Source organism: Cygnus olor, chromosome 5 (assembly GCF_009769625.2).
Source record: "Cygnus olor isolate bCygOlo1 chromosome 5, bCygOlo1.pri.v2, whole genome shotgun sequence".
NCBI classification, from domain to species: domain Eukaryota; kingdom Metazoa; phylum Chordata; class Aves; order Anseriformes; family Anatidae; genus Cygnus; species Cygnus olor.
Window position 1 is genome coordinate 2960509 of NC_049173.1, and position 25372 is coordinate 2985880.

General features: G+C 41.5%; 2 protein-coding genes and 1 long non-coding RNA gene across 10 annotated transcripts in view; 1 reads left to right on the top strand and 2 right to left on the bottom strand.

Annotated features, from left to right (window-relative positions):
• Positions 1–171: 171 nt before the first annotated feature.
• Positions 172–19542, bottom strand: SAV1 (salvador family WW domain containing protein 1). 2 transcript variants are annotated; one of them, XM_040557888.1, is made up of 5 exons: positions 19283–19542; positions 17742–18185; positions 9014–9284; positions 7926–8069; positions 172–1394 (listed from the first exon to the last, which is right to left on the bottom strand). In XM_040557888.1, the coding sequence occupies exons 1-5, from the start codon at positions 19374–19376 to the stop codon at positions 1193–1195; spliced, it is 1155 nt and encodes a 384-aa protein (XP_040413822.1). In that variant the 5' UTR covers positions 19377–19542; the 3' UTR covers positions 172–1192. The 2 variants fall into 2 exon arrangements, with proteins under 2 accessions (XP_040413822.1, XP_040413823.1); XM_040557889.1 differs by lacking the exons at positions 17742–18185; positions 19283–19542 and adding an exon at positions 14787–15920.
• Positions 19543–20522: 980 nt separating this feature from the next.
• NIN (ninein) overlaps positions 20523–25372 on the bottom strand; it is a 61224-nt gene continuing 56374 nt past the window's right edge. For all 5 annotated transcript variants that reach the window (XM_040557853.1, XM_040557855.1, XM_040557852.1 and 2 more), the window contains 2 exons: positions 25253–25366; positions 20523–24228 (listed from right to left, as the gene is read on the bottom strand). In XM_040557853.1, the coding sequence (XP_040413787.1) occupies positions 24019–24228; positions 25253–25366 (324 nt within the window). In that variant the 3' untranslated portion in view covers positions 20523–24018. The remainder of the gene's footprint in view (positions 24229–25252; positions 25367–25372) is intronic.
• LOC121070554 lies at positions 22711–25233 on the top strand. 3 transcript variants are annotated; one of them, XR_005820131.1, is made up of 3 exons: positions 22711–22792; positions 23443–23492; positions 24129–25233. It is a non-coding gene; the product is annotated as an uncharacterized LOC121070554 (long non-coding RNA). The 3 variants fall into 3 exon arrangements; XR_005820130.1 differs by having other exon boundaries at positions 22713–22792; positions 23451–23492; positions 24126–25233; XR_005820129.1 differs by having other exon boundaries at positions 22713–22792; positions 23451–23492.

Genomic DNA, 25372 nt, shown 5'->3' on the forward strand with positions numbered 1-25372 from the left:
AGCAGCTCTGTTCCAGTGGGACTCGTGCAGGGGACAGCGTCCGTACAGGTCCTACCTGCAGTCACCGCAGCTTCTGCTTGTTGTGACCACTCCCAATCAGATCTTCTTGGCTCTAACCATTTCATTTGACCTGCTGAAAGGTGAAAAATCAGTTGACCACCCTTTCACTCATTAAACAAAAGTGATTTTTATTGAATTAACAGGATTTACAAGAAATGTATTTTGTCTGCAACAATGTTTATTGCACTAAAAAGAATCCATAAATAACATTTCAGGACAATCAATGAACCAAATGAAAATATTGGCGAGGGTAACTGTACAAGTAAAAATTTTCCCCAAGTAAGGAAACTTTAATACAAGACAAAGCTCGGTAAAAAAAAATGTTGATACATCCCTGATTTTTTTCATGGTGTGGTACAGCTGGTTGGTAAGCTGGTTAGACAATGCTACTACCTTCCCGTGCGACTGGGGCTCATAAAATGCAGTCTACCTAGCATTTAAGAACCTTTGAAGAGTTTGCTTAGTGATATTGGTCTTTAAGAAGGTACAAGTATTTCGCCCTCTGACTAACTTCTGTGAAAACTAGTAATAAATCTAAGGTAATAATGCATTAAACAAAGTAAAAAATAAGGCAACTCAGACTTCATTTTCATGAAGCACTTTTAGATTGGTGAAATCAGCTTCTGTACGGTTATAGTACTGAGAAGTAACAGTGTCAGTGTTCTGTACATTAAAGCTGTAAACAAAGAACAGACCTCTCTCAAGAGGGATACAAAGTCCAGAGGGAAATACACCAAAATAGTAATTTGGATTTTAACAATGTTTTGCATCCAGGGCATTTCTTGTAATTGCATCTATTGCCATTTAAAAATATATAGTCAGCTTCTTAATAATACAGCCAACTGCTAGAAAAAGATACCAGAAACAAGTCTCTGATCAAACTCCGTAACTCCATGCTGGTTTTCAGAATAATAAACTAGTTTTTGTATGGAAAAAGGTTAACAAACATTTTTCGTTTTATAAACAATACATAATACATGTAGAAAAATATTCAAGAGGATAATAACAAAGGTGCAACGTCAACAAAAATAAGCTGCCTTTTCAACCAAAGCACTTTTTCATAGTATGAAGTGTGGAAACTTTTTAAAGCTCGTAGTGTCCTCATAGAAGTCTATTAGAAAGAGTTGTTAGCTTAGAAATTCTTGCCGTGCTGCTGGGCATACCACTGCTGCCTCTGCTTGCGATGCTCCAGCTCGGTGAGGAGGGCCTGCCTGTACGCCTCGTACAGCTTAACGATCCGTTCCAGTTCTTTCATGAAGAGCAGCTTCAGCATGCCCTGGTACGTGTCCAGGTCCGCGAGCTGGAAGAGCTCCCACTTCAGGATGTGGTCGTACCTGGTGGGAGACGGGAGATGATTATCCACGTGCCACTGCGAGCAAATGCACAACGTCGGGTGTTCTGTGAAGAACTGACCTCGCAGCTGGGTGGCCACTCAGCAGCCTTCTGGCCATCTACAGCCTACATTGATTAGCCTGTTCCGTGTGAAGAAGTAACTAATTAACACCTAAAGACAGTGAGCTGTCTCAAAATGCACTGGAGAAACATTACTTAGAGCTAAACTGCAGAATCACTCATAATATGCCAAGTTACTTTTTATAAAGGTAAATTCTAGAAGTACCAAAGATCCTTCCTATTAACTGACTACACTAACACTCCCCAAATGCATTTTATGCCTTGGTTTAGAACATCAATCCTGTTACACACGCCTTCAAGATTTAGCAGTAAAACATCTTTTAAAATTGGAGTAGCAAAGAAAAAATGAACTATTTTAACAGCTTATCCTAGTATTCCCCAGCAAGTACCTCCCAGAGGGCAGAACACTGCAGGCCTGCAAGTTTTCCCTCACAACGTGCTTTTGTTTCCACAGCATTCTTGTTCCAGCCTTAACGAGCACTCTTGGACACTGTCCTGCTCTTGGTTAATTAGCAGCAATAATCTCAATCAGCGTCTCCAACTGCAGGTCATGAACCTCACAGGACAGCAGACGGGGGGATTAGATAGCACCAGCGAGGGCTGAGGGAGGGAGAAGGGAGAGAAGGAAGCCCACAGATGTTCTTCGTCCTCGCACTGGAAAAAATGAGCTGCTGGGGACATGGGGAGGTCCCTGGAGATGGATGTAAAAAGGGAAGAGAGCCTGAAAGGCGCTGGTTTTGCATGCAACTTTGGTGCCACCTCAAGCCCCCCTGTAGGAACATCTGCTCTAGCTGTCTGGAAACACACCCAGCTGGAAGTCAACCAGTTCTGGGTACAGGCTGTTACGTTTCTCCCCGCTTCCACCACTCACAAGGAGGAGCGGGTTGTGCAAGGCAAAATACAGCAGCTTGGGTCATCAGAAAGCTGTTCCTATCGCCAGTGAGTTTGCCCTGAGGAGGGAAATGGACACGGGTCAGCAGTACTCTGCAGAACGTGAAGGCTCAAAGAAAACACAAGCAGGTAGAGGAAGAGGGCTGCGTACAGACAGGCTTTGTTAGAAATCAAACTCCTCACTCTCCAAAACGAAGAGCAGCGCACGTTAATTAAGACAAGCCACAAAGAAAAGCAGAAGCGTGACGCCAGTCTGCAAGGTAAGAGAAACGATACCTAAGGAAAGCTGCTGGATGTCTCTAACCACTACACGCTCCTTGGCTACGTGCTGACTGGCCTTTCAAAATACTTGGCCTTTCATTCTGGAAGCCTTCTCTCCTGCACTGCTTTTCTTACAGGAGATACAGCTGCAACCAGTGCTCACTTTTTAGTTTTTATTTGTTAATAGGGAGCAATTCTGGATTACTGTTTGTACTCCTAACACTCTTTCCAACTGCTGAAACGTACAAACATCTCCTTATGATCGCACCTTTGGCTATCGAAGCTGCTGCCACTAGGTAGGTATGAACTTCGTGTAATACGAGCCTTCTCAAGCCTCCCTCGTTCCACTAGCGGAGCTGCCGAAGTTTCCTGAAGGCTGCGTTGTGTGTCCTGACTGCCAAGCCACCCTTGTGAGTAATCAAGGCCATTCTCCTGCGAGTAATTTTCCACAACCCAAATTGGCACTGCAGCTGCACGGGAACGAGGTGGCTGGTCAAATGAAGGCCAGTTTATGGACACTCATAATGGAGAGGGTTGTTCAGTCACACGTTAGTCAGCGACTCACTTTCATGCCATAAAAATTCTTCGGAACTTGTTTTCCCAAGTTTAGTGTCTGTAGTATTGATTTAGCTCAATATACAAACCACAGGAACTATCCAACTCCTTACGGGCGGATTTTTGGGTGGGCCTGCATAGACCCAAGCATTGGGCTTGATGATCCTTGTGGGTCCCTTCCAACTCAGGTTATTCTGATGCTTTTAAAGCAAGAAACTATCAGAATAAAGGCCGTGCGTGTAAACACAAGTCTGTGCTGAGACTCACTGAACACGTTGCCCATACACTCTATGCTCCAAAATACACTCTATGTTTCTATCAGTCACTTTTTAGCTGCCACCAGATCAAACTATATGGAGGTTGGGTTGCCTCCAAAATCCCAATCTCTATCCCCCCTGTCAAGAAAAACTTTTTTTTTTAAATGTGCTGCTTTTTGTGCCGGTGGTGGGAAAGGGTTTTCCAAGGTCCCAGTAGAAAACCAGCATCTCTAACGAAGTTTTTAACAAAATCGTGGTAATGCTGCAGAGAGAGGACTGCAGGTCTGTGGCTCAAGGCCAGACACCCAGTATCACCACCACACCCCGCGGGGGAATAGCTGCCCGATGGCGCAAAGCAGGAGATGCTGGAATTCAGGATGTTTCTTCCTCCAGGAGCTGGCAATTGAAACAATTCAAGAGAAGCCCGTGACGCTGGGCCAACAGCAAGAATCCCTTTGGTGAAGACCTGCAGTAGGCCAGTGCAGGCTCAGATGCCCCCGTGGCTAAGGGGTCACTAACGGAGACCTGCCCCGAGTCAGCGTGTTTGACAAGTGGATGTGTTAACAGGCCGCAGTGCAGACCTCCCCTTATATGCGTAAAGAAAGTAGTACAAGGACTTCAGAGAGCCAGAGAGATACCAAAGCCTAAAATAAACGGGCTGTTCCCTTTGATGTCTCCTTCCACCTCAACGTGATGACTGGCGAAGTCTGGCCAGGACAGCCAGCCCCAGCTGGCGGCCACGGGGACACCCGCCTGGTCCCAGGAGCAGACGCGCCTCCCGAGGCTCACGGCACACGAGGGACAAGCAGGCAGTGGGTGCCCCCAGGGCTGTTTCTTACTAACGTGGTGGCACAAGCAGGAAAGAAAAAAGCTACACCACGTGCAGTAACGCATTTGCGGATCTCCTGGGACCTGCAGCTAAGAACAACCCCCCCCCACCATTATTTTAAAACATCGCAGACTGCCAAAACCTTGGTTGTTCTTTAGCTCTTTGAAACTCATTGCTGATGGTTTGTGATAGATCGGCACATCAGGGCTGCTTCCCAGTGTCAGCTTCACTTTGGCTGCCGAGAGAAGTACTGAACAGAGAAGTCTAACTAAAGATCAAGCCACTAGCAGCACCTTAACAGGAACGGACTCATTCCGATCCAGAAAGTGGTGTAGGGCTAGGAACACTCACCGCGGAGATGCCTCGTAGAACAGGGCCCAGAGGACAAGTACCTGACCTAGACACCCCAGGCATTTCGTAGAGGGGCAACTAGTCACAGAGCCAGAAACCAAGAGCACGTTGGCAAAAGATTCCTGCACAGCACCGAACCTTCCCTCCTGGGCAAGGAGAGAAGAGCTTACCAGTCAGAATGCTCCGTCTCCAGGGCTATTCCCAGGAGACAACAAGTACTCAATACAACATTCGCTTTCAACACAACAGATGGTGATCTGCCCCAAATATTTACAGCCTCTTGGTTACGGCTGCAAGGAGCAAGACCTGGGTTCTGATCCTTGCTCCAAAAGAGGTGGGGGAAGAGTCTGAACCGCAGCCTCTCCTACGAGGAAGGCACTTCCAGCATCCTCACCCTCAAAGTCCCTCGCATGCACTACGGCATACTCTTAGAGCACCTACCCCACTGGTCTTCAGGACTTTAAAATTGAATGTTTATTCATCTTTCGAGTCTGGCAAGGGCTTAAACGCATGCCAGGTGTCTTGGTTTCACTGTGAACATTCTGGTAACTGTGCTTATGCTTCCAAAAAAAAAAAAAAGCCCTGGACAGATACTGGGGCAGAGGGGGAAGGGGCGCTTCAAGGTGTCACCAGTACCTTGGTATTGGAAATCATTACGCCTCAAGTTATTGTTAGACCTCAAAGCCTCTTTGCTGTCTAATGAGCCAAGTATCTTCATTTTGTTCTTAACAGACTGACTGTTCTTCACTAAAATAGGAAAACATGGCTAACGCCTGCCACTTCTCCTCCCCATTAGATCTTTCTAGTGGTCTTATTCTTTAGAAAAACTTGTCAAAGTAAAAGCTGTTATCTATTTTCTTCATAATATCTATTTTTTGCCCCCTCAATGACTGGCCCTTAGTCAGCTAATCAAGCTACAGCACCAGGCATCCATAACAAAATTTACCACAGTGATCTCAGTGGAAAACAGTACTATTAACCAACAATTTTTCCAGCAAATTTCAAATAGCAGATCTTAAAAGATACTCCTCTACTACCACTACAAAAGTGTTTTGCCAGCTTTCATTTTTGCGCTAGAACACGGTAAGAAACACACACAATTCTTATACTCCACTTTTAGGAAGTGCTGTTTAAGAACTTACAAGCATCACTAGATTTTCCCCTCAAGCTTTAAGCCAGTTGTTCTCACAACAGAGGTTTGTTATCACAATTAATTTGTAATGTGTAAGTGATCTTGATTTCAGTAACTGAAAATATTTATCAAATGTTCTACAAGAAGTCCTCAAGCTGAGATGACAGCAAGCTAGTTGTTACCTCTCTTCCTCACTTTTGTAGTATAAAAGTAGCATAAAACAGGATTTGCTTCTTCAAAGAAGTGTTTGAGAATTACATGAATATTCATATTACTACCAGAACTACCTTAACAGAAGAAAGTTAAAAGGATACGGGCAAGTACATGGATTTTGGTTCCTCTGAACGATGTCAATTCTTCTCAAACTCTGAATGAATTAAACATTTTGAAACGTCTCAGCCTATTAAAGAAATTTCTGAGAATCTTACATTGCTTATCCTCAAGTTTCAAGAGAAGTACTGGGAAGAATTTACACAACACAGGCTGAAATATTTCAAACTGCATTGTCTAAATGTGCCAAAGACCTAAATAAAGAAATGCAGTCGCAGCCAAAACCTGAAAGCGTTTCTAGGAAATAAGTCCTCTCATAGGTTACAGGAACTTAGTATGTCTTTGGTGTATAATATACTGCTGGATTTTAGGCAAGCCCAGTAGCCACAAGAAGTAATTAAGCACATCCAAATTATAGTTAAGCAGAAGCAACAAAAATATTTCAGCTGGAAGCCACCGATCATACACAGCTTGTGAATTTGCAACTATAGACTGACCTGTTCACTGCTGTAAAAATCAGTTTCTCCATATTTCCCTTATGAAAACATACGTGGTTTCATAACTACTGAAACGTTACCTGGATTTTTTATTGCTTTTCTATTTAGTTAGTCTTTTGCAGAGCTGAACCCATCAGAAAATGTTTCATTATGTTGACTTAAATCTGTTCTTGGAAGCAATTCCCTGTTTCTAGAGGGATGTTTCTTCGAAAAAATAACTTATCACCACTTAGTAGTAATTAAAGCTTTTGATTGGAAACAGATTTCAGTCTGAATTCAAACTACAAGTCCTCCTTCATAGTTATTTTTTCTTCTTTTTTTTTTTTTTTAAAAAAAGGGAATATACACACATCAGGAAGTTAACACCCTGAAAAAAAAATATTCTTTATAAGCCATTTGGTACTATTCTCACAAATACACTGAAAGTAAATCACATCCTACCAGTTCTCCAACATAAAATTCTGCAAGCCATGGGATCTGCAAGAAGTACTGCAATGATTTTAACTGATGCCTAATACAAAGCAAGCTAACGTGATGAAAGAGTCTCCAAATCTTCTAGTAAGATGACACAAATAAAGAATGGTCATACTTATTATACAAGATTTTCAACTGGAAGGAAAAAAAAGTGTCAAATCACTTCAATAGGCAGATTTTAGCTCTGTTTTGGGGAGGTATAAAAATTATACATATAATAATGGTTTAAACCATAATATAATGTATATATGTGGTTTAAATTATTTAAATAATATTCATTATAACAATAATTATATAATTATACATTAATAACATCATATATATTTTATAGGGTGAGATTATATCTACATATGGTTCAAAAAACATATTTTGATACTAATTTCTTGAATGGCTGATTGTGAGCAACAACAGCAAATTAGAAGCTTAAGTATTTAGGATATTAAGTGTTTAGCCTAGATCCTCAGCTCGTAAAAAGCAATAGTGGTTCACTAAATTCAGTGTGGCTTTTTTAATACGTAAAAATGTGGAATAAAACCCAAATATACTTATTTTGCATTTTCACATCTGCTAAAAATTTCACCCATGCAATTACAGGCTGTGAACATTAAAGCATCTATGATTTTTTAAACCACGCTTCTGATACCGTTCCGGGGGGTGTTCAAGGAAAGGTTGGACGTGGTGCTTAGGGACATGGTTTAGTGGGTGACATTGGTGGCAGGGGGATGGACCAGATGATCTTGGAGGGCTTTTCCAACCCTAACGATTCTATATGAAAACATCCAGTATAACTTCCTCACACTGTCAGCATCAGTTTTTATGCAATTATAAAACAGACACCAGCTGGAGTTCTTTCAGTCATCAGAACTCATCTGGTTTCCTTCTAAACTACGCATGAGTAACTTGGTGTGAAAAGAAGAGTAAAGAAACAAGCTCACTTCACAGGAGCCCTGGCGTAGACCTGCAGCCAGTCCGGAATCTCTGCGGTGTGGTAGGGATTCGCAGGGACCAGAAGGGGCTGGCTTCGCTCCGCCTGCTGGGGCTGGTAAGTCACCGGGGGAGGCTGGTCGTAACGGGGAACGCTGTACGAAGGAAGGCAGAGACACCCAGTGAGCTCCAAGCAGGGATCATTTAATTGTTAACACTAATGTACAGATTAATACATGCAAAGGCCAGTGATGCAACCACACGCGGCGCGTTGCCTCAGCAAGCCTTTACCGAGACCAACGGCCTCTTGCTACATTTGAGCTTCATTGCAACCGCAGCTCTACGCCGTGCTGCGATCTGTTCGCACGCTGCCCAACTCGCTCGGGACCTATTGACCTAGTGCCCGCTACCTGGACGCTAAAGCGGAAAGGAAGTGCTATCTGGTTTTGAAAGAGCGAAAAGGCAAACTCAACCAAATAACACACCATTTTGTATTTTAGAACAAAAGTATTCAGGCAGCAGCTGATACGTTACTCCGTTTATAACGAATGACATCCTCTTATGTTTGCTTTTGTGTGTCACATGTTAAAAAAAGTTTTCTCTTCCTGGGAAACACTAAAAAAAAAAAGATTGAGTAGCAGAACTTAACTGGTAGATCTGGTACATACTAATTTTATTTAACCTTTATATTTTATGTAGCTAAAATACCTAAATTCATTCTAAAGACGACAATTCATAGTTCAGATTATAGGTGCCATTTTTCAGAGCGCCTCCAGGAACATCAGATCAAGTTTCTCTTCAATCAACAACTCAGTTCTGTTCTCAGCAACTTGGCTGTTTTACCAACGGTTGAAGAGAATAGTTGCTTTGTTTTAGTGAGTTAGGAACAATATCCTGTTTCTAAACTTAAGATAGTAACAGATGAGAAAAAAAGACACTAACAATTATAACTACTTCTAAAAAACTTAGTCAAGAACCAGTAAAGCTTACTTCTAAAAATAAGATGGTTTTGGCACATTATATATGAGGCAAAAACAGTTCCACTTTCTCAGCTGGGTTAGGAAAAGAACAATCATAACAGACAAGACTGATGTCATACCTGGGAGCACAAGGATGTTTGTACTGAGCTCTTTTATTGATGTGATCCACATAATACACTCCAAATTCTGCTGACTCGACTCTCTCCCATCCCGGAGGCAGTCCCTCACGCTCGAGTGGGTGGCTCCAATGAGTTGTATTAGTGTTATGATCTATATAGTATTTCCTTCCTCTAATAGTCCAGTCCACTGACCAGCCAGGAGGAAGAGGCAAGTCTTCAGAACTATGGTTGGTTAAATTTCCTAGAGATGTAGCAGCAACTCTCCCGATGCCTAACAAAAAAAGGGAAAACGGTGTTTAGCCAAAGCGGCAATAACCCAAACCAACATTATGTACAGAGTCAGCTTTTCTTCCCCCTGCATGAGGTAACTATGAACTTTGAACAATACCGTAAGATTTAAAGAGTGTGCACTTGCACACTAGTAAAAAAAAATCCTGATGAATTCAAAATAGCTATTCCTCTTTTAAATCTCACGTGTTTTGCTCTCCTCCTACTCCAGGATTACTGGCCACCTTCGTTCAGACAGTTAAAGCCTCCTTGCTCTTTCAATTAAGAGATATATTTTAGCATACTCAGCAGGGATAAAACTCTTGTTATTGGCTCAATTTGCTGAGCACAGAGCTGACATAAGATTACAAGCGTTAAAGCTTTACCTAAATGACAGTTTCTGTTTATACGCTATTACAGATAAATAGTTCTGATGAATCTACAAGAAAAAAAAAACTTTTCTTTCCCCCCTAGTTTAGTCAGAAACAACTAACTAGAAAAATGACAGGATACCAACAAAGCCTTAACCCTTCAAAATCGGTAGCTTGAAGAGGAAAATCAAGCGGAGGGAAGAGGTTAGCACTGAGCTGACGGGTATTAGTGATGTGCGTGCAATCACAGCCAAAAAACAGCATCAGTAACTACAGAAAACAGAGAAGCCAGATCCACCCAGGATCCTGCAGAAGCCCTTTGCTGAACAGAGTTGTTCCGCACAAATTGAGGTTCGTGTTGCCATGCCTTCTTTGCCAAAACCACCCATGCCTGCTAGACTAGCTAGCTTATGTGCACCCCGAGTGGGACAGTCAGGCCTTCTGACCGCAATCCAGCCAGGATTTAGAGGCCTTTTTTTGAGAGAAGGTCACAAAATCTCCTGCTTTCTTCCTCCCCCCACATTCCCTTCCTTCCACAGATCTTGGAGAGACATTTCCTGCCCTAGCAGTCTGCTCATCCGCTTCTCATCTTGTTCTTCTTTGGTACTGAGCACCTGCACTTCGTAATGCTAACGAGGCCCATGAAAAATGGTAATTTCCAGCTCTCTTGGTGAAGCAGGCTGCACTAGGAGAAGACTCTCTCCAGCAAAAGAGAAGTAAAACGACCCACGTCAAGTGTATTTTGGGTTGGGAGAACTGACCCGAAGCAATACCTGGTTTATTTCCTACCTCTGCCCTGGAAACACAGCACATTTACGACTTACAAATAACCAGTTAAAGAGACTGCTCATGATTATTTTAAAATAACCTATTTGTTCCAACATACACGTAGCTTTTACATTATAAAAACTAGTGTGCTGGATGCTGGGAGATGTACCGAAGAAACATCATTCCATTTCATCTTTTCCTTCCCTCTATACACTGGGGATACTTAGGTGGGTAGCTGATTAAAAACCCAAAGAAAAATTACAGAAAGTTAATAAAAAACAATTAAGTGACAATCAAGATTTTCACAGGTGTCTCTTTCATCTTTTGGAAGCCTACTGACTGTGCTGGCTCAAACTCGCCTCTATTTTAAAATAATTACCTTGCATTACCTGTAACTCTACAGTTACACATTTCTGGCTTTAAAGAAATTCTGATTATCTTTTCAAATGCATCTATTCGATCACAGTATTCAGAGTTTGTGTATCGCTATTTCCCTACAACCAGAAGGAGTATGGGAGCAACTTTTCCCACTCTGTTAGAAGTCAGAAGGTGACTCCATCACACCTTGTTTATTGACTGAGGAATACACCCCTTCCCTTCTGTTTTTCAGGGGTAACATTTGTGTGTGCTTATTTTTGAGAGTAGAAAGAAAAAGCACGGCCTATCTCATCTAAATCATGTTACTAAGAAGAAATTTCACGTCTGGTCAATAACAGAGAGACAATACTTAAGTAGCAGCCAAGCTGTTATATTTCTCAGGCAATTTCATACCTTGGCTGCTGACTGTGACAACAGACCTTTGCAACAAAACACGCACAATCCGTAGCATGCCAGCCAAGGGGTGCCATCGATTTTAAGTACTAGGTTACATATTCTGTCATATTTTACACAGGGCTGTCATTCTAGTAAAAGATAGGAGCGATCAGCAATAACGTAATGGAAAGGTTACAGAGCAACTGAACGAATAAAAAATTAAACCCACGAAGTTCCTGCTGAGCACTGCTCTTTAGAAGATCTGTGCTCATCTACAACCCTGTTTCTAGCCTTGTCGCGTTCTGAACTGTTGGCCTTAAAGCATCTCCGCTTGCTGGAGCGCTCACCTACTCGTTAGCTTTAGGAAGGAAAGTTAATAGCGGCCTTCATGTGACAGCTCCACCTCGCATTAGGATTAAGCAACCCAGACCTTTACTTCCAGTGAGGAGAAACATCCTAGACGCTTCCTGACCTTTAGCAGTACTGGGGCCAGGGAGACTATTTCAGGCCCTAGCTACAGTTATGCCACTGTTTTTGTTTTCATTCCAGTGACAAAATACAAGCACTTCAGCTTCTTGGAAATACTGCACTTGGGATAAACAAATTCAGTATTTTCCCCAATCAAGTGAGCTGCTGTGTTGTAATTCTGCATACGTACAAACAGCAAACATTAAATCACCGCCACAAGCTTGAACACACAAACCTGACGGGGCAAAGAACTTTCATGAAGGTATACAGGTATAAACATACTTTTCTGTTCACTGTTAAAAACAGCACTTTTTTTTTTTAATGAGTTCCTCCCACTTAACTTCTAGCATGACTGCAGCAGAAAGATACCAATACAGTTATTTACTGGGGGTAAAGGTTAATGCTTTTTAACATCTCAAGTTGGTATTAAAAGTTGCACAAGCCAGGATGATGAACACTGAGCAGTGAGCCATCCTCTGCACCAGAAGCTCTCTTGACACAAAGCCTGCATTTCCCCAAACAGAAGTCAGAGAAGACTGGAAGATGCACCCGTGTAAAGATGAAAATCAGATTCTGACTACAGAGAGAAGTTACCTAGAAAGCATGCTAAAAAGCAGCGCTACACACCCCCTGGAAAGGCACCACAGGCAGTTCTGCTGTTGTCCCATCACTAAGTTCCAGCTCCTGGTTTCTCCCAGCGTACAGTCTCCGTGGGCATTACCTCCCCTTAAAACCAGGCACCACATTGAAGTGTTCTGCAGACTGCAAGTTTTCAGATGTCAGGTAATGCTTGGTGTCTTACGACCATCAAGCCATTATGGCAATTAGTATAATTTAGGCATTTGTTTATATAATTAAAGTTACCAGAGAGCAAAAGAAATCGTATCCTATTTTTCCATATAAAGCTCAGTAGATGTTTCCTTCAAGGCAGAATGAGCACGCATGTATGAGGAGCAAGTAGTTCCTGCTACAATTTAAACGAGAGAAGATGAAAATCTATTTTCAGATACATACACCTGTAAGGAACAGTAAGACAGGACCACACTTCAAAGAATAACTTTGGACATCATCTTTTCCAAAGTACTAACCAAAGAATCAAACTGCAAGAAAGCCCGAAGCCGTCTACCATGAACACCACTTTCCTGTGTAATACTGCCAAAGTGGGATATTCTTCTGGGTTTTAATTTCAGGTAAGGTCTTAGCCCTAAAGCATTTTCATAGCAGCACAAAGCTTCACATAGGTGTTTACTGCAAAAAACAAGGATATTCCCTGAATTATGGACCCGTATTTTAATAACATAACAAAGTTATCTACAGGAAGAAAAACATTAAAATGTACAGCTCGAATTATTTTTGTCAGAACGTAGTGTAAAACCTGCGACTTTCTTCTTGATGGAAGAAAGTATCTTCCCTTCACTGTAACTACTCGGGGTTTTGTCACACACATGCTTTTGTACCTATGGCCAGGCAGAAATTCTTATTCTTCCTGCTTCGCCAAGGAACAGAGTTTTATGTAAGTTATCTGCTTTTTCCTAACATTAAAAGTCTCCTTCACTCTGTTTAATGATGAGCACTGTTCTTTAAAAACTCTCAGCAGCACTATTACATTTCAAGCAGAGTCTCCAATGAATTTAAATTTATGCAACTGTAAATCCTTTTCAGCTCGTATCTTTGGAACCTGCCTAGTCTCATTTGTTAATTCTGCTTCCTAATGCTTGTAAAACGCAGTATCTTCAATTTAAGGTCTTGAGTGAATTGCAAAGTAGCCTAGAGTATTATTTGCTGTCCTAAAGCAAAAGGAAATCCTGTTCAATAGTTTGCTTGTTTAGGAACATCACCATGTATATTCTTAGTATTTTGAAAAAAGAATGTGCCAAGGAACAGCAATCACTTTTATTACGAGAACTAAGATTAAAAATACTGAGTTTTAAGTGAGGCCAGGCCCATTATTCAGTCTCTTTCTCAACATCTTCAGCAATGGGGTGGTGTCTTAACACCAGATCCCAAAGTTTAATTTTGAGCACCTTATTCTAGTGCACTCCAAGATACTCCCTTAAAAAATCTACCTTCGGCTAACGATGTCACAAATGGGACAATTCCATAGGATCTTCTACAATGGTGGAAGCCTGTTCGGCTTACTCCATTAATATGGAACAATGCAAACCGTGAGCGATAGGAGGAAATACTTTCACAGGGCAATACAGGGGCTTTAACATAAAAGCATTCTGCATAAAAAAGTCAAGCAGTTCTTCCGTTCATCAACAATGGTAGTGGAAAGCACAGGAGAGAAGTCCTACCACCAGAGCAGCCCAGCATAAAGGGAAAAGGGCAAAGACACTGCAGAAAGTCGCACCTTATTCGATACACAGCTTACATAGGCAGAGAAGTTTTAGAGCCTATAAACTCCCCACAGCTAGCTTCAACCAAAATTCATGGTATTGGAGAACAAGTCTAGCCAAACGAAAGGCCGTCTTATTTGCCTTTAATTAGGTTAACTGTCTTGAAAGCTTTTTCCCCCCTTCCCTAATGATACCCAAATCCCCTTCCTTTCCCTCTTCAAACCAGGATAAGAAACAGGCAGAGAGAGAAATGTTTAAGGGAATAAGTAATAATAAAATCAGAAAAGTTCTGGGCCTTCCTAATGCATGCCAGAGCTTCTGAAGGTACTTCCTGAGCACAAGTACCTCCATTGTCAGAGGGCACGGGACATTCCAGGCAAGCATAAATTAACGAAGGGGACATGACAGGAAGTACTTTGAGAGCTTCCAAAAGTTCTACACTGAAACTACCGCAGAATCAGCAAAGAAGAAAAGGTCAGGAATTGCCATGTTCAAAAAAAAAAAAAAGTGAAGTGTACACACTTGAAAAGAAAAGCCCTGCTGCTTTAGCTCTATAGAGATTCCATTTAATAACCTGTATTTCTTGATTTTGCTCTCATATTCAATATGAATAACTTTGCAATGCCAAAGGGGCAAAATTTAACACGAGGCAAACCTCCTTTCAACTAAAGCTCACCAGACTCTCCCTTCAGAGGGAGAAATAATTTTCTCCTCTGACATCACAGTCAACTACTTACAATTCTACACCACAAAATCCCTTTTTTTAATCTCAGCAATTTGCATATACACAAGAATTATTCAGCTTACCGCTCAAACAGGTACAAATAACTCTGAGGTCTTGGTTACAAGTTAGTTCCAATCTATACTGTAGGTATAACTTCAACCACAGACCTCCCAAAACCTTTAACCTAGAAGAGAGGAAAGAGATGTCGAGGAAAGACAGGTAAAGTCTCTTAGAATTAAGTTTGACATGGACACTTGGAAAAAAAATTAAATTAAAAAAAAAATCAAGAAATTGCACAGAGGTAGCTAAACATACAAAACTAGGAAATAACTGAAAAACATTTCTCAGGAAAACAACTAGCACTAGTTTGTTAATTAAAAATAAATCTAATGAGAATGAGAAAATGAAGATATGGAGAATTGAATCATGCAGAGAGAGACAACATGACTTCAAGGAGGAATGCCTATGAAAGGCAGCTTTTGAAAAATCATGAAACTTGCTTAAATACTTTGCTAACCACTTTGAGTATGAAGATGTCAATAAAAAGCACATTTCACATTATCACCAAATTATAAAGAGCGGAATTCTTATTCTGACTGAAAGCTGAAATTCACATGCACATTTTGTATCCAGACACTGCTTCTGAAGAGCCATCTCAGCTGTAACCCCCACTAAATGAAACATCACTCACCACTGGTGATTACACCTTGTGCTCATCAGGAAACACCTCCTCAACAACGAACCCAAACCAGAACAGAACTGAGAGCACCTTCTGGGAAAGGAGGCAAGAGGCAGCATTTACAGACCACAGCTAATGAAGGGGTATGTGTTATACTTTGCACCTGTAGGTATTAGGCAAGTTTATAAGCTGCAGTCAGTGATCCTGCTGAAGAACCGTTTCAATTAGGTGAGGCACTTAGAAACAACACTAAAAATGTGTGAGAACTCAGACAAAGACAATGAAAGCAAAAGGCCTGACCCAGTATTCTGGAGATGCAGGAAAAAAGAGGAATTAGAAACTGCAGAGATTAGCGTTGCTTAAGAGAAACACTTAAGGCTTGATGACAATGGATGGTTCAAAGAAAAAAAGCTTTACAGCAGGGCAAAAGAAATAAGACGACATGGGGTTTTCTTGTTTTTGGACACAATTCTTCTACTGAAAAATGTAACAGCAATTTTTGAGAAGACACAGAGAAGTTGAGGACATAGGTCAATGCTCTTACTGCAGTGAAACCTCAAGGTGGAGTTTAAGAGGTCATATTCCAGGTTGAGATGAAAGGGAAAAAAAAAAAACACAAAGGAAAAGGGATAACACTGGCTGGCAAGATGTTCACCTTTTTGGTTTCTTCCTATATATACCCACCCCTTTCCAAACGTGTAAAATCTGTTCAAACTGTTAAAACATCCGAGGAAAGGACAAAGACCAAGCAAATACCAGCATTTCCTTTGTGTTTTCCAATCGCTAAGAAGGCATGAAGACAAACAGGAGAGAAAAGCCTTATGAGAAAGAAATGTGTTGCTACAATTGAGAAAAATATGGCTGTGAAGCTCTTCTTTCAGCTTGTTTTAAAATTTGCTAGATTAACTTCACCTTCAACTAACAGGTGGAGATCCCTTTCCACTTAAGCACTGATCCAATTCTACAAAGCAGCAATCTTATTTTGGTAGCCTCTCTCAGCATTCAGCATTAGTATTGTCGTTTTGAAGGTCAAAATGATGGATTCGTTTATCACGTCCTCCCTTCCTGCCTCCAAGCCCACAGCAGATGCAAACAGGTGCTTGTTATCTGGGCCAGGTAAATGTTTAATGACTGCTGGCTGAAAGCAGCTGACAGAGATGGAGGGCTTCCACGCGCAATCCAGACAGATTTATGTATTAAGCCAGCATTTAACAAAATTAACAAGGATGGAGTAGCCAGCCTTAAACAATAGCATTTCAAGATTTACTGGCTGACAGCACTAATGCTAACATTACTTTTCTGCCATTTTTCACTGAAATGTTCCTGTAGTAAAAAAAAAAAACAAAAACAAAAACAAAAAAGCCCACACACCACAAACACCAAAGCAATGTCAGATTGTAACTCCATGCACTCTGTCAGCAGCCATAAACCATGATATTTTTACTTGCAAATTTGTTCTTCTAGACAGGAGATTTACTATTTCGTTTACAGATTACAAGTAATGAGCTAGCAGCATATTATTTACAGGTTTGAAATGTTTCTTTCAAACTCCTCCTTGAACATAGCTGCAGTAGCATACACAGTGCTCCAGTACTGCCAGGTTTACTACTTTTAAGGTCACCTTTCCGCATGTAATATTGAAACCCTAGATTTTTTAATTTCAACAACAGATTCTTGACAGTAAGAATTCTTCTTCAGCGTCATCACAGGTAATCCAATACTTCAAAAAAGTATTTAATGGATTCTTTCTTATTGCCTTGTTCCATTAGAAAACAAAGACAGGTTCCACTGAGTTTGTAAGTATGCCTGTTACCCCCTCAAGCAATATTACAGGCTAAAAAAAAAGTCAAGGACTAAGAAGTCAATTTCAGCACTAACTACATGCCAATTTGCTAATTACACATAACAATCATTCTTCTCTTTATTTGACATCAAATAAAGATATTTGTTCATTATGAAATTAATAAATATTTATAATAGTAACAACAACAAAAAAGCAGTATTATAGTTTAGAGCTGTTGATTATTCAATACATCATGAAAACAGCAGCAGTCCCCTAATGAGTAAAACTGCTTGCTCACTAGGGGCTAACTCAACATGGGCAAGAAAACTGCACATAGGTTTGGGATTAAGAGAAGTTTGCTCAAACTTACCTCATTTATTCCATAAATTACTCACCATCTACATATGCAATTGCACTCTTAACACTAAGAAGTGTCAACACGTACTCAGATCATAGAAATGTCATTGAAAGGAAGCTCTGTCCTATAAGCGTAACTCAGAAACATGACCACAGATAGACTTCTGCACAAAAAGTCTTTCAACAACATTTCAAAACCAACAATTAATCCACACTTACCTGAAGTGTGCCTCCCATGATTCTGGGACATCCTCTGGAAAAGATCACTGTTGTGTTCGTAATACCTGTAGTCCTCATGCAAGCGGTCATTTAACTGACGTCTCCTTTGGGCATCATAAAAGTGATCGTAATAGTAGCAACGGGCGCCCGCGTCTCCATTTTCCATAACAGAATTAGCTTCTGTTAAAAAGGACTGGGAGGAAGAGCCATATTCTCTAGGGACATCAGCTAAGCTTCTAGCAAGATAGGAGGGTGCAGACAGTCTGTTGCTTTCACGTCTCATTATTTCATGAGGTGGCCTCTGCACTGGAGTTCGAAGGAAGCTCTGATTCCTGGAAACAATTCCATCTCCCCCAGCAGCATACGCAGGAGTGGAGTCAGGAGGACAGATATCAGTTCGTCTTGGAATGGTTGGACCATGGCGGATAAATGAAGGCATCAGATCTGTTATAGCATAAAAGAGAAATAAGAACTGCGTGTGCACTTACAGTATTTGGCTAGCTACAACGCCTGGTTTACACCATGGAAACTAGGAAATTCAAACGCCAGAACCGCTTTAAAGTGCCTCTAATACATATGTGAGTATAATGGTAAAGCTGCAGCGTGCACTGGCACAACAAAAGCCACTCACCCTCTGCCTGCAACAGCCTACTGCCAAAAAAGCACAGTTTTGCCAGCGTAACTGCAGCTACAAAAAACAACACACAACACCTCCCACCCCGCTACCTCTGGACCATGGCTACATCAGCCAGGCTTCATTGCTCTCCTCCCTACGTGGCCCAGAGCATCCACATACCCTGCCTACAACTGAACCACGAACAGAATTTGTCCTTTCTCCGCTAATTATAAAGTCTGGCCAGCAAAACACTGTCTTTTTGTGCACGTAAATTGTCAAGTGATCAGAAAATTTCGTTTTCTCCTTTACATAAAGGAGCTTTGCACGTGAGCGCTGACACCCCCTCACGCGGCTTCGCCGCCTCCCTCCATAAACAAAGCTTCGCTCCTCTCCTATTGCTTTCAGCATGGCTTAAATAACTGCTTTCCTTCCAGGTGAGCTAACACAAACAGCTTCAATTTACAGGGAGGTCATGCCTGTTATTAAGCTTATTAACGAGCTCTTGTGAAGTTATAACTTAACAACTTGCACCAAGAATTCAGTGCCTCGCAGGAGGGGTAATCAGTCAGTTTATGACAGCCATCGTAAAGCAGTCACACAATCGTTACATCACGGCAAACAGCAGCTGTGTAAGAGGCCTTAGGCCGCCAGACACACCTACAGGTTGGCGTGAAGGCCTTAATGTGTATTGATTAAGGGCCAGGCCAGCGTGACCAGGCTGCTGACTGGGAGCTGGGTGCCTGCGGTCCCCAGGCTAACCCAGCCGCTACACCACCACACAACTCGGCTCCGTTCGCCTTCAGACACGCACAGCGAGCACCCCAAGCGCCCTTCCGACGCCTACTCGCTAATCTTCTGTAAAACCGTGACAAAAGGGAGGCTCAGGACCCGCGCCCGCCCGCCCCCCCCGGCCCCCGACACTCACTGCGGAGCAGCGGGCTCGTCTCCTTCTTCACGTACTTGCCCTGCACCTCGCCGGGCTTCGAGAGCTCCGTGCGGGTCTTCTTCCGCGACAGCATCCCCCTGCCGGCCCGCTCCCGGTCCCGGTCCCGGTCCCACTGCCCGTCCCCGTCCCACCGCCCGCATGCCCGGCGCCGCCGCCGCCCCCGCCGCCCCTCAGCCCCGGGCCGCCCCGGCCGCGCTCCCTCAGGGGCCGCCCGTTGGGGCCTGAGGGGGGTGAGCGCGTGCCCGACGGCGCGTGCCCGGCAGCGCGCCCCCGCCGAGCGCGCCCCCGGCCGCGCCCCCCCCCCCCAACACGCCTACAGCGCGCGCGCGGGGGGTTGTGGGACGGCGGGCTCCGCCCTGAGGGAACGGCCGCGGGGTGGGGGGGGGCACAGCGCCCCCGCGCGGCCGGGAGGGCGCATGCGTCGTGTGTGGGAAAACACGTTACGAGATTAAATTTACAAGATGGGGGTATAATTTATACTTGTATAAGTTATAACTCTTATATACTTATAACTTGTACTGTGAAAGGGGGGGGGCGCTGACAGGAGCGGTGCCCGCCCTTCCCTCAGTCACCACAAAACACATTACGAGATTAAATTTACAAGACGGGGGTATAACTTATACTTGTATAATAAGTTATAACTCATGTATACTTATAACTTGTACTGTGAAGGTGGAGAATTCGTACGTGAGGCAAGGACAGGGTGTGCTCGGATATAAACCTGGCTTGCTGCCCATCAGTTTTTTACCCGTTAAACAGCTTTATGCTCTCATAACAGAAAGAACCGACCTTCCGATACCATGGTGTGTTTGTAGGTATTGTGTAGGTCCGTACACATTAATCACAGTATTGTAGGTACTGCTTAAAACACCTACAGCTTGTATGGGAACATACCAAACTATTGGTATATTACAATCATGTTCAAGTAAAAAAAAATAACCAAAAAAACCCAACCACCACACACAGGGATCGTACAGTCATTTATTTTTTTTACATTCATTATAAATAACATGTAAGTTGGTTCATCTTTCAGTTTTACATGATGTTGTAAGGACAATATATTACACTGGAACAAAACATAATAGAAAAAATATACAATTGTTCTCGTTTATACAGAACACGTCAGCAATGACAGCATCTGACACAGCACAGGAGACCTAACAGGTAAACGATGGAAAACCTGAGAGAAAGTAAAACTTTTTTTTTTTTTTTAACTTTTGCTGAAAGTAAACTAGGGCATTTTACTCCTGACAGGTCCAGACTGTCCCCTACTCTACCTTACATACAATCTGGCTAAAATTACGTATGTTACAACCCTTTACTTCAATCAGAATTCAAAGAATTCTATTTTCTTTCTTTGTATTTAAAGTGGTAATTGGAGATTGTGAACCTTTGTGTCATTCTAAGTCGACACACTGCACTTCCACCTGTGTGAATTCAGTACACGTAACTTTAACTTGGGCATATACTGCCTCTGCCTCTCCCTCCTCCTCTTCCCAAAATCCCAACCCTAGATATCTATGTGCCTTTATTTTCACAGTGATTCACAAAGCAAGAGTTGAATGCTTTTAAAACACCTTCTGGTAATAAAGTGGTTAATATCTTAATTGGTGAGACCTGTTGGAGGAATGAGGCCTAGTAATTCAGTGAGCTTTGACTGTCAGAATACCATTAAATACTTTGGTGTCTTTAAAATGCCTATGCTGCACAGGGGACACATTCATGCACAAAAGACCACAAATGCTTAACACTTACATGTTTATATGCTTATTTTCAGAAGCATTAATTTTGTAGAACTAGCTGCTCATCTTCTGAGCTGACACAACAAACCAATAAGCAACACTACACTCGCTGGTAAGCAGCACTACCTTTGTCTGCGTTCCCTCCACTTGGGAAGGGATTGTCCTGAAAATTGTCCTGTAGCAACAAAAACAGTTGAGTACAGAAAGGCTGTAGTGTATGTAATCACAAAAGGCACTTCTGAGAATTAATTCACACAAGTATTCCAGTGAAATTTGAGTTTTGTCTAAAAAATATTTACCATTTTCTTCTTCCTCCATCCTTCTACTTTCTCCTGTGTTTAGGTTAATTTTTTGAAGCTAAGTGGAAAAAAAAAAGTAGAGCAACAGAGGATAGGGTGAGAAAAGGAGAAGTCAAAATCCCTTTTCTCTGCTTTTTCCTTGTATTCCAATGGTAAAAGCATATTTTGGCTTCTACTGTGCTCTAGAAATGTCTGTTTGATTAAAAAACAAACAAACAAACAAACAAACCAACAACAACTGGTAAGTACCAGGAGATTAAATGAATTGGGTAAGTAGCCTAGCCTTTAAAATGAGTAATGTGAAATTAACTCCACAGTAGCTCAAGTGAAGTACTCGCTTATGTCAGTGTTCAGACTTTGGTCACATACAGAGCATTATTACTACATCTAGATCACCATATGAAGTAGCATTAAAATGTACTAGCTGATAATATAGTTCTGATCATCTGAACCTCACCTGTGTTTCCTGAAGTATTTTAAAACTTTGTTAATTTCCATAGCATAAGCATGATTTTGGGGTATGCTCAATTACCATATTGCTAACACACAGCCCTGGTACCCATACACAGAGGTTTATTATAACTGATACCACTTACTGATTAATGTAAAAAGAAGAAAGATCTCCCTACTTCAGATTTTGAAAGCAAGCTCCAATTTACGCCAATGCAATTTGTTTTTTTTTTTTTCAGTGTTTTTGCAGCCTGTGAAAAATGGGATATGTAAATCTCTGAGATTATGCAGACAAATAACCATTACAGGCATTTAGAATAGCATAGTAGTGAAATAATTTAAAAGGATTTTGTGTTACTCTAAGGTATTCCATTATTGTATTTCCATTTCCCCTACACTGCTTGCATAAACGGATGGAAGAGGAGAGAGGAGAAGAGGAGGTCATATGCAGTATGTATAGTTCAGTCTCTCAACCCTCCAAGCAGCAGGTAACCCTTTAGACATAGAGGGCATCCCCTACAGCCACATTCTAGTCAGTACCAAGTGAAAATAATGTTCAATAGGTTACTCAACAGCTTGCAGGCAGTCTTATCCCAGTGCCTGGGAGACATCTGGCTCATTACAAACGCTATTGTAACTGTCACCTTGCTAGTGGTCCCAGAGACAAAGAACCTTGCCCTCTTCCTCTGCAACCATGATGATACATATATAAAGAGGTCCAGTTTCAAGTATTGCCAGTATGGTCCCTTTCACCAGTTTTATGTACGCTGCTTAAGTATGTCTTACTGACGGAGGCAGGGCATTTGGAGGAAGGGCTAGCCTCTCCTTTAGACTGTAGTAATGGATTATATACAAGCTTGAGCATGCAGGCTCTTATTCAGCTACTTCTTTGTTGCACTTGCAGTTCCCTAGCCTCATAAACTCATCAAATAGGAGGTATTACGTGTCATTACAAACCTGGATGCTCTTCAGCCTTCACAACTACAACACTACTGCAGGTTGGTCGGGGAGTATTAAGGTAATACTCAACCAATTTGGTTTAGCCTGCTCTTCTTAATGCATGCTTATCTTCATCTATTGACATTAATATCCACATGTATTATATTGAAGGAAGTAATTTAGGCTATTATTCCCTGAGTTTTTTGTATTCACATCAAATATGTTTCCTCACAATTAATTACAAACTTAGATTCTGTATCAGGACTTAGTACAAACGACATACCTTTCTAAATTATCACTCACGTCAAACGGAACTCTGCTTAAGTGGCAAAAGTTCACATCTGTGAGGCCTAAAGACAGGATTTCACTGAAGAAATCACTCAAATCCCCCTCTTCATTCTTCTGCCAGTTGTTTAACAAACATACTCCACTGCTTTACTCAATTTACAAGTTATATAAACTCACTTCTTCACTTCTGTTTAGTGACTCTTCCATTGTTTAGCATAACTAATTTCCACACACAAAAAATTAAGGCCTCTGCAATTTTTAAGTTGTCTGGCAGCACAGTTAAAAAAAAAAAAAGCAGTAGTCTTTATTTGCCATCTGGGAAATTTCTTCTGATAAAATACGGTTATGCTTAGTTGGATGCGGTAGTCTATTTACATATTTTTAAATGTTTTTTTTTCTTCCTTTTTTTTTTTTTTCTGAGCTCTGCAGAAGAACAGCCGCGAAGAAAAACCCAGATGCCTAATGCATAAGGTGGAGCATATTGCTTTACAGAAACTAGAATCAGATTGCAGGATACAGATGACAACAGTAAAGTCTTGCTTTCAATAGCAATTACACTGACAGTGTTCAAGACTGACCCGTCAATATTACTACGTTTGGGCCATGAAGTATCCTAGAAAGCAAAAAGTATTTAGAGTTTTAATTCAATACCATAAGCTTGCATTAGACATTGGCTTCAATCTAGATAGATATAACCAATTCAGTAAATTCAGAATTTGTATTTTAAATGAAAACCAAAGTATCAAAATAAGTTAACCTAGAAAAACATCTGTATTTTTAAATACCAAAAATTACTTTTAGGAAAAATTTAGCAGAAAAATAGTTTGGGAGTAAACAAAAGATCTGTTGGCAGTGTCTGGTTTGGGATTTAGCTCTGCCATCTCCTTGGCGGCATCTGTTAACTAAAATTCACCAATACAAAAGGCAACATAGTGAAAAGCTGAAATATTAAAATTTCAGTAAAGTGCATGGGATTGTGGCATACTTAATGGCTTTGCTATGACCTTAACTCGGATGCTGAACTAAAAGATGGGGATGCCAAGTTCTTTACAATTTTGTTGAGGTTGGCAATTTTTTCTTCTAGTAAATAGTTTTTCTTTTCAGCAGTTTTCTGGCGCTGTTCTGTCATCTCCAAAGCCTTCAGCAGTTGTGCATTCTCAACATAGAGATCCTTGACCATTGCATCTGCTTTAGTGTTCTTGGAAAGCTGAATTATGAATGAAACAAAATTACTCAGCAAGTTAAAAGCAGAAGAAAAATTAAAAAATAATAAAAAGCAAGAACAGTGCTGGGAATATAGGTAATGTGTTCATTGTAACGTATTAGAGGAAGACAACCCACCCATTCATGCTATTTTCATTTGTCAAAAGCTATACATTTGTGAAGTCCTTATGGATGCTGTGAATGTTTTGGAACTGGAAAGACTTTGTAAGGATCTTGAAAGCTTGCGCAGATGTTGGCGTGCTTCAAATGACTTGTCTGTCAGATGAGTACTGCTTTACAGCATTTATCCTCTAAGGACTGGTCTACTTCACGTACCCTGTGATCCCACAGAGATACTTCCCCAGAGGTTTGGACTGCCAGCTCCCCCTATAAAATTAGGGAGAGCACCTAGCACTTGTCTGCATGCTTTTGGGAACAGCCCTTTGGCAGGAGGCCCTGTCAGTGTAGCACTTCCTTAACATGAGAGAGGAGACTGTACCGCAGTAGAAAACAGATATTCTCCCCACTGTTATCATGTCATGCCTTCTTAAGTGTTCAGAAGCCAGCTTTTCCTACGCTACCGGAAACTTCTGAAGAAGGCAAACCAGGGCAAGAATGGAAACCCCAAAATCATGTAAAGCAAAGGGCGTAATGGGGCAGTGGATGTGGAAAAATCCATTATTGTACACTAATCCCATCTGTATTCTTCAGGAAATTCTTTTCCCTCCTTTTCTAAGCAACTTTTCTAGTTAAGATACTTGGCCCAAATTTGGCGTTTGTTTCCCAACTTTAAATGTATCAGCATACCAAACGTGCATGGCTTTCAGGAAATTAATGATTAGTGAATTTGGTCCCCAGTTTGGATTTTGGGGAAGTTTGGGGCACATATGCTGTACTTCAGCTCAGATGTATTAAAAGAGAAAGGAAAACTCCTTTAACTTTCTTTTCAGCAAGAATGATTTTGGCGGCTCGCCTAATTGTTTACAGAAGCAATGGGGAAGATTTGGGAAAAGAGCAAGAATGCTTACTTGTTCTTTCAGCTGATTTACTTTATCTTGGAGAAGCCTCTTCACAAGCCTTAGTTTCTGTTCAACATCCATCATACGTTCTTCCATCATTTTCAGAAGCTGCTCATGACCCCCCTGGAA